The sequence below is a fragment of the Lagopus leucura genome, unplaced genomic scaffold (assembly GCF_019238085.1).
Source record: "Lagopus leucura isolate 7727_CA_CO unplaced genomic scaffold, USGS_WTPT01 Super-Scaffold_100001, whole genome shotgun sequence".
Taxonomy (NCBI): Eukaryota; Metazoa; Chordata; class Aves; order Galliformes; family Phasianidae; genus Lagopus; species Lagopus leucura.
Genome location: NW_024962262.1, coordinates 13,578,244 through 13,593,919, shown reverse-complemented (window position 1 = coordinate 13,593,919; position 15,676 = coordinate 13,578,244). Strand labels below are relative to the sequence as shown.

The following is a 15,676-nucleotide window of genomic DNA, read 5'->3' as shown; positions in this document are numbered from 1 at the left end:
GAGGTAGAAATTGCATTTGGTGAAAGTTTAGATCAAAAGCGAGGGTGTTTTTCTTCTCCTTCCTTTGAGAAAGAAAAGGGAAATTGATGTCTATGAGGTTTACATGCATCATCTCAAAAGGGTGGGCGTTTTCTTTGCTGGGCTTTTCTCTCAGCCCTGCCAGGATTACATTCTCATCAGAAAGAGGAAGTAAAACTTTAACCAGAAATGAAAGTGACCCGTTTAACAATATCTCATCTGCTATCTTGCCCACAAAAGCAGAGCAAATCAATGTCAATAAGGAGCGCCAATACCCAAAGTTCTCTCCTGTTCCAAAAGAGGAGCAGCCTGTACACCCTGCAGGGGCCGGAGAGACAGGTTGGGATAGGACAACAAGGCAAGCATGACACTGGCTATCACACAAGGAGGCCGGGGCTGCACTGTTTCCTCACAGAATATCCCAAAATACAAGGGTGGAAATGAGCTTTAATGCATGACTGGAAGATATGTCCAATGGCAATTATTTAACATCTTGGTGCAGTGTTCCACTTGGGGTAGTCCTTTAATTGCTGGCTGTTGGAAGGTGAGAAGATGCTCAGAATCAAGGACAGCTCTGCACCTTCATCCATAACCTGCTGCTGATCCCAATCAGTTGGAGGTGCTGAGATAGATGGGCTAAGTCAGCCCTCACCAATAACCCAGGTAAGGGTGCTGTGGATGAAAAGAGTAGAAAGCATTGCTTCAACTGTAGCAACATCAGTGACTGCGGACAGATTAATAGGAACAGCCACTACTGAAATACATTTTCATGACCAGAGCAAACAAAAATCACTATGGGCAGCACTGCCCTTGCCTTCTGCAGAGTGTTTTTTGTTTATTTTGGTTTGGGTGGAATGGTTTGGTGGGTTCCTGGTTTGGGGTTGCTTGTTGTTTTGTTTTGTTCTTTTTCGTTTGTTTGTTTGTTTGTTTACATTTTGCATTCCTCCCAACTAATTCAAATGCCTACCTTAAATTTATTTGGGGAAAAAGGATCCAGCTCTGCTGCAAACAACATCCTTTAGCAGCCTGCTAAATTCCACTTCCATCATGGAAGTGCCAGTGCTGTTGCTTCTGTCCCCAAACAGTACTTCAGCAATAGGATGGAAGACAGCAGCACCAACACCACTCAAAAATGCAGATGTCACTTTACCTAGGCTACTCAAATACTCTCTTATACTCCATGGGGCTTTCCAATAGGCAGGCAAGGGGAAGGCTTGTTGTAGATACATAGACTACAGCTGTGAGCCAGGAAACGTGTCCCAGAAATATCCCCAGACCTCCAATGGCAGCCTTGTGAAACAAATAGAGGCCCATAGAAGACTTCCCTTCCCCACTGACATTCCTCTTCATTTATTAAAAGCCACAGACTCACAGCACAGCTGAAGCTGGCAGCGGCCCTCTGGATCTATGTGGTCCAACCTCTGCTCCAGCAAGGACACCCAGAGCAGAATGCCCACGGCCATGTCCAGGCAGTAAAAATGTAATAAGAATGTTAAGATCCCTTTATCCCACAGGGATTTGGGAGCCAATCCTGGAGTAGATGAAGCTGCATCCTCACTTGCCCCAGGCAATCTAAATACCAAGAGCTCAGAGCAGCTCCAGAAACCTGTTCTCATTAAGCCAGGTGGCATTTCAGGACCCTGTCCCCCAGCCGTGCCTCCCTGAGGAAGGGGACCTTGCTGGCTACCAAGGCCATCAAATGCCAGTAGCAGTTCAGAGCTGCAATAAAGATTGTTCAGCTATGACTTTTCCAACATGGGTCACATACAATGGCTCTTGTAGTCACCCTGTACCCTAAATCTGCCTTCACATCCCCAGCCATGTTTTACTCATGTCTATCATAGGCTGGAGCTGCTTCAGCTTTCCCTACATATTCTGGCATTCCTTGAAAAGCCTGAGTTTGTTCGTGGGCCTTAAGAAGTAAACAGGAATAACGGCCTTCTCAGAAAACAGGCTGTCCTGGCTCAGGTCCTCCACACAAATCCATTAAACTGATAGCTGGCATTCATTAAGAGCATGACTGAACCTGACCCACCACCATTCCCAATCAGGTTTGAAGGTGAAGCCTATGGAGATAGGAAGAAGGACTGGGGCACATTTTCCTACTCCACCTATGAGTATCTACATTTCCATCCTCTCCTCATCTCATCCAGACTGTCCCAAAGCACTATTTTTTGTCCAAATTGGAGTGAATCCCTTATAAAGAGCAGATGGAGAATGGTAGCAGCCTCCTGACCAAGGCGCTGCTGAGTATTTTCACTGCTGCACACTCCCTTGTCCTCTTCTGAAGTTGGACCATGTGCTTTGTGGGAAGTCTTAAACGGAGCTATGTTTACTGCAGCCAAGAGAATTAATGTCACAATTCTATTTGAAGGAAATGACAAATGTGTCCTCAAATTCAAAGCAGACACATCCAATCTCCTGGCATGACCGCGGTGAGGTACAGCAATCTCCGTTCTGCCCCCAGATCCAGGCACAGCAACCCTGATCCATCAGCGGTGAGGTCAGCTCTGCTGGTCTGAGCCACGTCTGCTTTTTCTCCCAAGGAAGCATTCCATCTGCCTCTCCATCAAGCAATAAACTGAAGGAGGCAAAGCCGGCAGCAAGCTGCAAACCACATCCACTCCCACTACTCACCTTTGCGTTTCTCTTCTCCTGGTCTGGGGTTTTTGGCTGTATCTTTTCTAAACAAAAACCCACACAAACCTCTCTTCTGAGCCCTCTCACTTGTGATTTTCTGAGCCTTTATAACCAGCTCTAAGAAACACTTTAAATGAGACCATTAAATCACTCAATAACCCTTCAGAGCGCTTTTACACAAGGCTGTGATATGTGTGTGGGGACAGCCTGACACCATCGTGAGGACATCTTCATCTCTGGGTCAGCAGCTTACAGAGGAGGTCAAGGAAGTATTTCGGAAGAGTCATTCCTTACAGATGCTCAGCTTTTGAGTCTGGTGATCCTGCAGAAGATCAAGGCAGCCACCAACAGAGGATATGCTTTTACAGGCTGAAGTCCATGAGAAGAAAGGAGTGCTGGTATGGAGGAAGCGCTCCTAAAAGTATCCTGTGAGACACAGGTCCTTGTCTCAAGCCCCTGCATGCCACCACAGTTTCCATGCAGGCCAGAGGCCCAGCAGGAAAATGAACCCATGGAGGAGGCAGAAAGGGCTGAGCATCAGAGCGGAGCCCCACAGGCTGCAGCCACAGCAGGCACAAGGTGGAGGGCACGGCACTCAGCAGCAGTTGGCTTCACAGAGACTGTGAGTGTACAGATCTAATTGAATTGCAGATGTCTCTTCTGATGGCTATCTGGGAACAAGGCTTTGATTAAAGCAGCAGCAACAGAGAGGCAGAACAGGCTTGCTCTGGGTAATAAAACTAATGGAAGGAAGAACGACCACTTACTGTGGCCTCCTCAGGGAGCATAAAGCAAGCAGATACTCTAAACAAGACTTTCTTCTTGAGATTCAAAAGCTTGGCACCAATACCCAGCTTCCAGCTCCTGAAGATCCTGAATTTGTAGGGCTAGATAGCAGCTGACTTAAATGATTTAAATAATCCACAAACTCTTCTCCCCACCCCCTTCCCATGCTCCTTGACCAACAACAGATCTGCTACCCTTCTGGAAGGTCAGATAGGTTTCTTCTTTGTTTTTAAAGGTTGACCATTTTTATTCTCTGTCCTTACAGACTCACAGAATGGTTTGGGCTGGAAGGGACCTTGAAAATCGTCCACCTCCAGCCCACACCATAGGCAGGAACACCTCCCTCTAGACCAAGTTGCTCAAAGCCCCATCCAGCCTGGCCTTGAATGCCACCAGGGAGGGGGCATCCACAGCCTCACTGGGCAACCTGTTCCAGTGTCTCACCACACTCAGTAGGGAATTTCTTCCTAATAACTATTTTAAATCTACCCTCTTCCAGTTTAAAGCCATCGGTTATTCCCAAGATTCAGATGGATTTGTCCTGAGCTTGTACATGCTGGATCTCATGGAGCCCCTTCAGATTTCATGGTGCCTTCAGAGCTCCTAAGGGGGAGGAGCTCTCAGCCCATCCAAACTAGAAGATTGAATCAGAGCTTTGTGACCTTTTTTTTTTTCCCCATCCACCTCATGACAACTTGAACCACGTCCAATATGTATTACTGCACACATCACTGAAAAAAACACCGCCACCCAAGGCAGCTGAAGAATCAAACTTCAGGATGACCTAAAAATCTGGCTCAGCCCAAGAATAAGGTTTCAGAGAACTGCTATCCCTATGCTCAGCTGGCTGCACCCAAGCAGCTTTTGGGGGCCCCTTGGCCAAGTCTCACTGCTTCTTGTTCTCACTCAGCTCTCCTGGGGTCATCTCAAGGAACAACAACCTGGGGCTGAGCTTCAAGGAAAGTCTTTGCAGATTTGCTCATTTTCCCTTGTGAACTGCTGCCCTTTTTTATGTATTTCCAATGTAAGGAAGCTAGTTTCTCCTCAGCTTGGCTTTTAACTTCATTGTTGAGCTTGGCTTTGCTCCTGTTGGAATACGGACCCCGATTCAGGAGGGCAGTTGCCAGTGTCTGCTGGAAACTCCTTGCCATGGGATTTTCAGCCATGCTGTTTATTGGCCTAGCTCGGTACAAAGTAAATGCAGTCGGAAGTCTCCTGCTTACTCATCACAGCAGAAGAGTTTGGCCAGTGGCAAGTGTTTTTCAGCCTCCTCAAACACGCACTTGCAGCTCCACAGCTTGTTCCAGGCCTCCCCAGAGCTCCCTCCTGCAGTCACTCTTGCTCAGCTCAGTTCCATACATCTGAAACCACGCTGACCGGCAGGTCTGGAGCTGGGCAGGCTTCCAGCCTCATGCCTCAGACTTGCAATTTGTTTCGGGTCCATTCCAGCAGAAAACTCTCCAGAATGTTAAAAAGCATCATCCAAGGGAGAAAAGCGAGAAGTATTTCAACACCTAAGACATGAACTGTTGTTACTACTCAAGATGCTATGTCACGCTAAACAAGCATGCCTGCAGCCAGCAAGCTGAGCACTGCTATTCCACCCCACAAAGAATAAATAGTAATTAAACTTGTTTGTATTAATCTCAATACATTTGCTGGAGCTACAGAAACCAAGGGCGGTAATTCCCAAATAGCCTCATTGGGTTTTTTCCTCCAGCTGGAGGATAGGAAGCTGCCTTCCAGGCACTGATTTCTTCCAAAAGAATTAGGGAGAGGCATCTCTAAGGCACTGTGCTTGCTGCAGTATTGCAGGTTTGGCCTCCATGCTCTCCGGACAGCTTCAGACTTCTCTTTCTGAAGCATTTCCAAAGCCTTCAGAATGCAGGCAATCTGGACTTAGAATTACTTGCCAGATCTTGGCTATTGAGGCCACTTGATTTAAAGTGCTCTGAAAAATGACTTGTTGTAGAACAAAAGCAAAAATCAAAACAATTCATTCCAGCAGTATTACAACACAACAAGCTGAGAAGTCCACTCTTTGTTTTGGTCTCAAGTGAAATTTTGGTCAAACAGAGTCTGTTTCACTGAGAGGCTTCAGTTTTGACAGTGATTGCTAACATCATCTCCGCACAAAGTTCTGCTGCCTAACTTTAGCAACTTAATAACCAGCTCCAGAAGCTGGCCCCGTGGTTTTAAGGCAATTAAAACAATCCTGCAAAGAACAAATGCCCAGATTTGCCAACAGTGAAGCACAGCGTACTAAGATTATCGATGTGTTATCTAACATAAAGCCTTCAAGCTTTTGGACACTGTATTAAAGAACAGATGACACACAAAAAAAAATCCTGAATACGCTCAGGCTGTTTTTTAAATGGAGAAATAAACCCAGAGCTCGATCTCATTTCTGAACGTAAAACATTGTTGGCAAATTTTGGTGAGCGAGGGTGAAAAGGCCTATCTGCACATTAACATCAACTTCTTATGTACTCAACATTACTGCCTGGAAGTGCTTGAGACATTCAGAATATAAAGGCAACTGGAGACAATTAAACCACTTACAAAGCACCAGAATTAGCATTCCTTTTGTCAGATTCAGATAATTCAAGTGCTGTTCTGCCACAAAGGCTATCATCAATTTCTAATTTTAGCTTAATCCCTCAGAAAAAAAAAGCATCTAGCCTTTCCCTCTGTTGTTTGCTCATTAAGAATCCTTTTAAATTACATACTGAAACCTTGAGAATGCAAACTACGAATTAAAGCTCACATTCCCACAGGGACATGCTCATGCAGTTGCTTTGATATGCTGATCCCAGGGAGGGTAACACCACTGGTGCAGCAGCACAGCAGAACAGTGCATGACCTGAACCCAACACAAGAATTAAGCTTTAAGTCACAGAAAAAAAGATGGTCTACCCTGACTTTGAACCCACTGCCTTCTCATTTCCTCTGCTACACCTACTTATTCTCAAAGATGGGAGGAAATGCATCCCAAGAAATGCAAACCCAAGAAATGCATCTCTTCATACTTCTATACGCTACCATGTAGAAAACTCTCCTACAACTTTATAATTAACCTTTGCATTTGAAGTCAAATTCCAGCACCATCCTACAAGTTGGATGCTTTCAAGTGCCTCCAACAAGGAGTGATCACTTTATATTTAATTTCATCAGCGATGAACACTGCAAGTAACTGGGATTCGTATCCTTAACACCACTGAATAGGACCCACTGTAAAAGTGCAAACCCCTCCACTACCCCAGCTGCAGGCTACTGCTATGCCATACCTGCAGCCTTTCACTTGTAGGTTTAAATTTGGCCATGTTATAATCGTGACTACCAAAGAGGAAAGAAGTTTTGTTTTGTTTTCCAAAATGGAGGAAAACTCTGTTTATCTTCGTGCAGAGCTCAAGTCCTCCTCCAAAACCCCAAAATGTAGATGTCGCACCATGCGTCAAGTTCACACAATTTCAGCTCACAAACAACAACAAAGAATCAAGGTAAGAGCTGTGGGTGTGGAAATGAGGTATCCTTGGACGTCCACAAGCTTCAGCCCGGTCTCATGGTGCTGTAGATGTAATGCCCCCACACCAGCCACACTGAGCTGCAGGATGGCTGCCAGCACGGGTGCTGCTTGCGCTCTTCTGCTCACAGCTTGGGGAAAGCACTCAAGGCTCCTGGCATTTCAGCATTGCTTCCTGGTCTGCTCATGCCAAGCCCAATTGCAACATGTTGAAATGACTGCAATTAACATTATTACAATATGCAAACAGTGATTTATCAACATTGTATGCTTTATTGAAAGTTGACAAGTGCAACAGTTAAATACATTGACGTGTTACAACTGTTTAGAGAACATGCACAAAAACATATGCATACTACTATACAGATCATATGCAAAAATTCATACTGGGAAATCAATTTTTTTTTTTTCTTTTTTTAATTCTTTGCTAGCGGGGCTTGGTAATTTTTGGAGTGGTTTTTCCTGTCTTGAACCAAACTACAATGAACAAAGATTTACTTCAAGATAATCAGCAATCAAGGAACTTCAGAAGTTACACAAACAGCATAAATCTGCCAAATTCTGAACAGTTGCGTAGGTGCATTCTTATTTATGTAGCATTAAAAAAAAAAAAAAAAACTTCCCAAACTTCTTCAGATCAGCCAATGAAACAACTAAACCTCAATCTGTACAACCTAAATAGTTACAGTTTGCTATTTTACAAAGTAATTACACTAAATACACAAATATACAGTAGGCAAATAACCTTCATTGTAATTCTCCTATGACCCAGCTGTACGTCACCTACCTGCCTTCTATATATAATACAGCTTTATGCACCTGTCCACTGCTTCAGAAAACGGTGCAAATATTTGCACTTAAGGTTTCAGGTGACAGTTAAGTGTTAAACACTGAGTTTACCTTTCTCCCTCTTCCTCTGAGGTCCTAATGCACCGGTCCTCACTTGGAACTCAGGTGCACTATGGGGGTTGAGCCATCACTTTTGGTTTTTCACTCCAGTCTATTTCTTCACGTTTCCAAGCTGGAAAAGCACTTGTATGGGTCGCGTCACTGGATGAGCAGATTTAAAAACAAACAAACAAAAAAAATTCAGGCATGCAGCTTCGTTTCTCGGCCACCTGCGGAAGCTGCTCGCGTCCCAGCGTCCTCGTGCTAATTGTCTGGAAGAAGTTTGTTTCACTCGATCAACCTAAGAACGGAGCCTCCTTCGAACCACAGGGAAGGGAGGCAGGAGGGAGGCAGACGAGTGCGGGGAGCCCCTCGCTGCGACGCGGGGTGCGGAGTCCTGCAAGGTGCCGGGGATGGGCCGCACGCCACCAGCCCTTCTGCAGGCAGTCCAGAGGCCGGTGGGGTGGCGGTGCCACCCATGGCTACGCCGAGGGCCCCGAGCCCTGTGAGGCCGGCTGGGCGGGCTGCTGTGCCGTGCCCTGCGCCTGGCCGGAGGACGGCGGGGAACCAGTCTGCAGCTGCGCCTGGAACTGAGCGAGCTGCTCCGGGCTCGCGAGCGTTTTGAGCAGCGTGTTCTCTTGTTCCAGCTGCGAGTTCTTCTCTATCAGCTCCTTGATCTGCTCCTTCAGGACCTCCACCTCCTCCCTCACGGCGTACATCAGGTGGCTCTTCACCAGGTCCTGCGGGAACGGGCGGGCAGGGCGTCAGGGGGCGGCCCGGGGGCGCGGGTCCCGCCGCACACGTGCGCCTCGGGGGGACGCGCAGGCCCCGCCCCCACCGCCCGCAGCCCCGCCCCGAGCCCCGCCCCCCGCGCACCGGCTGCAGCCAGTTCTGGGCGCAGGTTGCCGCATTTCCCTCCCTCCCGCCGGCCGTGCGCGGCCGCGAGTGACGTCAGAGCGCGGGTCGACCAATGAGCGGCCGAGTTATTTATAGCCGGGAGTTAAAGGCTCGGAGTTTGCCTAGCAACAGTCGGCGGAGGCTCCCGTGAGAACGGCTCCGGGCTGCGCTCCGCCAACAAAGGGCGGCCGGGCCGGGGCGCTCCGCTCTGCTCCGCGTTAGGGCGGGGGGATGCGCGATGCTGCGGGCGAGTTCAAAAAATAACAGCCGTGAAAGCGTTAAAGGGCCGAGAAGCGATCATAATAAAAAGAATGAAAATAAAGTAAAAATCAGGGGGGAAAAAAAAAAAAAACCCACAGTAAGTGAAGGCACCGCTCCCCACAGCCCGCGACCCCCGGCGGTACGTACCATGGCCTGCTCGATCTTGTTGTCGATGGCTACCACGCTCGCACCGGAGGAGCTGCGGGAGACACAGAGAGAAGCGCACGGGGCGCGTTAGCGGCGGCGCGGGGACGCGGATCCGGGCGCGGGCTGCGGGATGCTGCGGCCCCGCGGACAAAGGCACCCGCCCGCCCGCGGCGCGTATTTACCTACTGTCGAGCCTCAGGGAGGAGCTGTCGGTACCCAGCAGGGACGAGAGGAAAGAAATGGAGAAATGCCTCAGTTGATAAACTCCTAGATCCATTGCCACCGGTCTACAACATTGGGCATTCATGCGACCGCGGCCGGGAGCGCTGCCCTGCTCCCCGGGCACACGCGCTGGGCGGGGCGGCGGCGGGGCTGCGCGGGGCGGCCGGCGGCGGGGCTGCGCTGGGCGAGCTCCGAGGTCAGCGCTCCGCCGCGCCGCACAAAACCTGGCCATCCCGGCCCCCCCTATAATTTATGCGGGGCCGCCGCCGCCTATTGGCTGAGCCGCCGCGCGGGCCCGCCCCCCCGGGCATCTCATTAGCCCGTCGCACCGCCCACCGGCAGAGTCCCCCCCCCCCCCCCCCCCCCCCCCCCCCCCCCCCTTCGGCCGGCAGCGCCCCGCGGCGCCCACGCGGGACGACCCCGCACGCGTGGGGGGCGCGGAGATGCGGACGGAGGGGGAGCGGGGGCCGTGCCCACGCCGGGAGCAACCGGGAAGAGGAGCGCGGCTCCGTGCGAGAGGAGCCCTTAATCCCTTCCATTCTCCCACCCGCGAGAATGGAAGGAATTAAGAAAAACAACCGAAGTATTACTCGTAATCATTAGAGAAATACCAAATAATCAACAGTAAGGAGGCGCGGGGATGCCCGCCCGGCGGCCCGGCCCGTGCGGTGGTGGCCGGGCTCCTTCCCGCTCCGACAGCGCCACCTATCGGCCCGCGGCCGCACGGCCGCTCCCCCGGGCACGCGTGCGGGGCTGCTGGACGCCCGCGTAGCGCCCGCGCTGCCCGCCTTATACACACACACACACACACACACACACACACACATCACATCACACCAAGCATCGATAACTCAGGAAAACTAAAGCCAAAGAAAAAAACCCACTTCGGGTGGTTAGAGGGCAAGACCTCCGGTCCCTTGCGTATCGCAGGTGCTGCTCTCAGTGGGAAGCTGAAGGCACCCAATAATCACCTTAAGGCCAAATATAGCACTTGCGTAGCTACATCATCCACCCCAGATTACTGCCCGCGCCGGCATCTGCAGCGACTGCTGCTCTGAGATTGGCACAAATGATAAGTGAATTATCACTGTCCTGCTGCAGGACATCAGCAGGCATTTGCATGCACCTTCATTGGCACATGTAAAAATAGAGCAGTGGCTGCATTCTAAGATGATTGCTGCTGCTGCCACAATGATTGATCGTTATGAAATAAGTGGAATGATGCCATTTAATAATGACAGCAAAATGACATCATCCTCAGGCTAAATTAACAACAAACAACACTGCCCCCTTCTAATCTATATTAAAAAATCCTCATGAACGAGAGAGAGACGATTCTCAGTCCCATCCCCACTTAAAGGCATTAACCATATTCCATTAACTTCAGATAGCTTTCAGCAAATTCCTGCCTTTATTTTTAGCTGCCTACAAGCCTGAGCTGTGATTCAACAAAGCTGTCAGCTGCGCAAGCAGGACTGTGTACCCACACGCATGTTCTGCTTGTCCCACCCCATAGAAAAGGCAGCCTCAAGTGTCCCTTTATGGCTGGGAAAAGCAGCAAGCTCTCAAATCAGCCAGGCAACAGCAAACACGACACGTGCTGCCTCCATCCCAAACATCTAGTGGGGAGGAGGAGCAAGACAGCACTGAGAGAATCATAGAATATACCAATTTGAGATATTGGGACCCACAAGGACCAATAAGCCCAACTCCTGGCTGCACATGGAATCACTCAAAACTGAAACCCTATGCCTGAGAGCATTATCCAAATGCTCTTTGAACTCTGGCACTCGGGGCTGTGCCCACTGCCCTATGCAGCCTGTTCCATGTCCACTGCCCTCTGGGGCAGAACTTTTCCCTAACCCCTCCAAAGACTCCTCCAAACTCCCCTTTTCCTTACCTGTTCAGCGATTTGCCTCCCGTCCTGCCATCCCACCATGATATCAGCACACACTGCACTATGCTGCACACACACTGCTGCCATTTGGACTCGCTTGCTATCCCATAGCATCAGAAGAGAGGCAGGGAGGTGACCGTGGTATCACCCAAAGCCTTCTCACCATCTCCAACGCCTCACTCAGGGACACGAGGCAGCATTTTAGACACAGACTCCCACAGGCTGCCCCTGCTCCTTCATCAGAGCTCCTGTCCCATGCACAGCCAGGCCACCCTGATGCACATCCCAGGGCACACACTGACAGACATGTGCTCAACAGAGCACTCAGCAAGGAGCCCATAGGCACACTTCAGAAAGAAACTAACTGCTCACATTGAAACATATGCCACAGCCGAAGATTTTCTTCTTTCTTAGCAAACTTCACCACTCACAGTGTTTTAGCTCTGTTGCTCCCATTAAGTTATTTCCTCTTGTCTCAATTTAATCACGCTAAGCACTCCTTGTGAAGTGCTTTTCATTGTAAGCGTATTATGAGGTGCAGCACAGAACGACTTTGTCTCTACACAGCTCTGCTTTGGCACAACCTGGCTGCTCATTACAAAGCGCTTTACCTTGCAAGTACCTTATCAATGGATGCTTCCTTCAAGTGCCACCTCTGAACATCCCATGCAAGCGCCTCCTGAACTCCAACTGCACCTCATCTTCAAATTATGCCACAGAAACCACACCAGGAATCACACAAGCAATACCATCACAGCACACCTTCATCTTATGCTACACAGACAGGCTGACATCCTGCAGACTGCAGCTTTCAACTAAAGCAACAGAAAAACTCATAAGGTTAAATTACTCAAGAGAAGACCACATTGATTAGATTCTGCAGGACAGTAATTGACAAAGCAGTATTCTGCTGTAATATTCAACGATTCAAAGCCTTGTGTTAGCAGCAACCCCTTCAGTATTAAACTTTCAGAAACTGCTCAAAGTAGCAACTTGGAGGACAGGCTGGCTGCAGTTAAAATCAAGGGTTATTTATCTCAACAGGCCATGACATTTTCCCCATTTCAGTGAAGATAAAAGAGTGAAGAAGCTGCACAGAAAGGTTTTCCCCTCAGTAAGTCAGATTTTTTTTTTTTTAAACACTAAGGACCATGAAAAAAAAGCAAAAACATTCAGAGAGTCTAAATTAAGAACACAAAATCTCAGCCAGCTTCCTCTTCCAGCCTCCAACTTGCAGCTATGATTTTTCTTTAATGACATCAAGCCGAGGAGAACTTACTGCTCAGCTCCAATGGCCAACAGATACTTTATCTTCTGGTTTGACTTCTGCAGATTGCTATATTCATCTCTCTAAACAAAACAGCACCGAATACTAAGCAGTTCTTTCACTTTTCCAACTGTTTTTTCTCCCACAAAGCGATAAAGATATTGGCATCTATTAGTTTCTGAGGAAGTTGGTTTTACACCTAAGGAAAAAAAACACAAAAAGGGGGGAAAGCTACGCAGGATCTTCTGCTAGTAAAGTGATGTACTCCGTGTGTGCTTGCTTTGTTTTGTTGTTGCCTGATGTGCAAGCAAAGCTAAATAAATATTCAGAGGAAAGAATACATATGCCCCACTGGGATTCTGGAAATAACCCGGCAGCATCTCTGATTGCAGTACACACACAGAGGCATCCTGCTGTGCACACCGCATGGGAGGCAGCGGGGTGCATTCAGAAGCAAGGAGAAAGCCATAGAAGATCAAAAGATGAACAAGGAGTGGTGCTCACTTGGCTCCTCTGAGGATATCATCTTTCTTTTTGACAGGGAACTAATTGCAAAGTCAAACCCAGTTGTTTTAATGAGAGAAGTGTAATGAATCTACTCATTTTAATGTTGGCAAAATAAAATATAAGGTTTGTATTATACTTGGATATAGACAGAGAATCCACTCCTACTGCTCTGAGAGCACTCTGCAAGAAAATACGATCCACCTTACAGCAACTCTGGTTCTGGGAGAGGGACTTGGGATATTTTATGAGCTTACCCACAGATAACTTAACTAGCAGCACAGCTGGGATAAGGGCTCTGTCCCATATACATCCAGTGGGTTCTGTTTCACTGTCTCAGAATCAAGCAAGGTTTATCACAATCCAAATCCTGAAACTGGAGTCAGTTGCTACACACCACCTATCTTTCAGAAAGTACACGTCTGCAAGAACACACAGTCTGGGAATCACAGGCTTCACTAACTGTGTAATCCAAGCTTAAAATGACAAAGTGTAAAATATTTGCTTTAACTAGAAGCCCTCCTTAGTCCTGCTCTTGACCAGAGACTGCAGCAGAAATACATCCACCACTCCAGCACCTTACAAGTATACATATCTAGGAATTGTTTCTCCCACCACCAAAAAAGCTGCACACAACCTCACACCTTGCTGCTGCAATCCTTTCAACGGCAGAGAAGAAACATATTTTGTGCTGTAAAGCAGCATACACGGAAAAGTCAGAAAATGTCACAATTTTAGGTTTCACTACTACAGCAAGTGGTTTGGCAGTGACACAAGGAGTGCTTGGAAAGCCCAAGTTCTCCATGCTTAACAGCCAGTAAGGGCTGGCTGGGGAATGGCCAGGTCCCCAGGACAGTGTGACATCCCCTCCCTGACCCCAGCTGGCACAGCACGTTGAGATTTCATCACCACCTTCAAAACCATCCTATTTCACCTGGGACTGAGAAGTGCCACTGTATTGTGTTTGTCTGTTTTTAAAGTCACCTGGTCACAGCCAAGTCACACCTGCAGGGGCACTTGCTGGTGCTGAGCGGAGGGGGGGGCACAGACCTTATTCCTTCCACCTCCCTTGTCCCTAAGCCCTCTAAAGCCTGTGTCCCTTACACTTTTTTTTTTTTTAATACCACTAATCCTTTCCTTCCTCTTTCTTCCACCTCCTGTCCTTTTTTTTTTTTTTTTCTAATTATGCCCTCTGAAGCTATATTGGAAATCCTGAACAAGTTAATAATTCAGTCATGCTCATCAAGAAGTTATTTGGCCTAACAGCCAGCATATACTTCTCATGGAACACTGTTTTTCCTTTGATGGTGACACTTCAACTCAATACTTGAAACCAAGCCCATATTTCACACAGAGATATCTTATGATACCTTCTGGAAACCAAAGTTAGTTGTAGAGATGATTACAGTTCTTCCTGCTACTTGCACACTGACAGACTTTATCTTCAGAAATCATGTGTGGAAGAAAAGGTGAATTCAATGCTGCCTTTCTTCCTCAGCAGATACACGGATAGGGCTTCTCTCCAGATGTCCAGCACTCCCACAACTTCAGCCTCTGGTGTGCTCATACCTGAATGGAAACTTTCATTTACAGGAACCAAAAACCAAGTACCTCCACCCATTCAGGAAGCAGGAGGGAATTCCCACAAACATGCAAGAAATATCAGCTTTACTGTGCAGTGTAGTGCAGCCTGAAGTCTTGCTCTCCTCATCAATCACTGAGTCGGGCATGGGCTGAACGATGCCTTTTTCCTGCCCAGCCCATGCTTTTGTTTTCCCTTCCTGTGGGAATGAGGACAAGAAGAACTGAGTGCTGAGGATCAGGGTGCACAGCTACAGCCAGCACAGGGAAAGTGCTCCGGGCACACCTTCAGGGGCTCAGAAGCACAAGTCCCACTGATTCACAACTGCAAGAAACCTCACGGTACTTCCATTTCAGTTTTCCGTGCTTAAGGAAGAAATTTTGAAGCAATACCGATTTAGAAGAATGCAAAATACCTGCAAGACCTGAACAAAGTGAAGACAGATAAGTTTTTTGATCCAACCTGACTTTGCCCTGGGGCTGCTCACTCTATCGCAGCATTTCTTCCCTGCGGTTCTGTCCCATGTGTACCAAAAAGGAGCCAGAATACAGATGTGCAAGCTCAGCATATCTTGAATGCGCCCCTGTAGCCCCCTTCCAGGCCAGAGAGTGCAAGAAGCTGGCACAGATCCACGTCACCTGCAGAACAAAGCCTGTAGAACACACAGACCTCACTTTCCTTCAGCTGGGGGCTCAGCATCCCCCAGTACCCTACAGCTACACCAGAGGAACAGAGGGATTTCCTACAAAGCTCTCAGTTTACAGACTGGAAGATGGAGACCTGTGGAAGCACCCTGAGCACTAACATTTAGCCACCCTTGAGCCAGACATTCTGCAGACAGCGGAAGATAATCTTTTAATACACAACTTGCGAAGGAAAGATTACAGCATATTATTTCATGCATATTCAACACCTGGGTAATCGTCTTTGGCTGAGTTTATGAATGGTGTCCTGCTTATGAAGCAGTCCACTCCATTCCCTCAACACTGCTGACGACACTCTTCTGGTATATACCTGTCTAAAGTGTACTTTGTAAGCTATTTG

General features: G+C 48.2%; 1 protein-coding gene across 3 annotated transcripts in view; it reads right to left on the bottom strand.

The window, feature by feature from the left end:
• Window positions 1-7,220: 7,220 nt before the first annotated feature.
• TSC22D1 (TSC22 domain family member 1) overlaps window positions 7,221-15,676 on the bottom strand; it is an 80,217-nt gene continuing 71,761 nt past the window's right edge. Inside the window, exons 1-3 of one of the 3 annotated variants that reach the window (XM_042866411.1) lie at window positions 9,343-9,524; window positions 9,161-9,212; window positions 7,221-8,595 (exon numbers count right to left, since the gene is read on the bottom strand). In XM_042866411.1, coding sequence (XP_042722345.1) covers window positions 8,338-8,595; window positions 9,161-9,212; window positions 9,343-9,467 — 435 coding nt within the window. In that variant the 5' untranslated portion in view covers window positions 9,468-9,524 and the 3' untranslated portion in view covers window positions 7,221-8,337. Of the gene's footprint in view, window positions 8,596-9,160; window positions 9,213-9,342; window positions 9,525-15,676 lie in introns of those variants that run through there. The other 2 variants (XM_042866412.1, XM_042866410.1) reach the window with 2 other exon arrangements.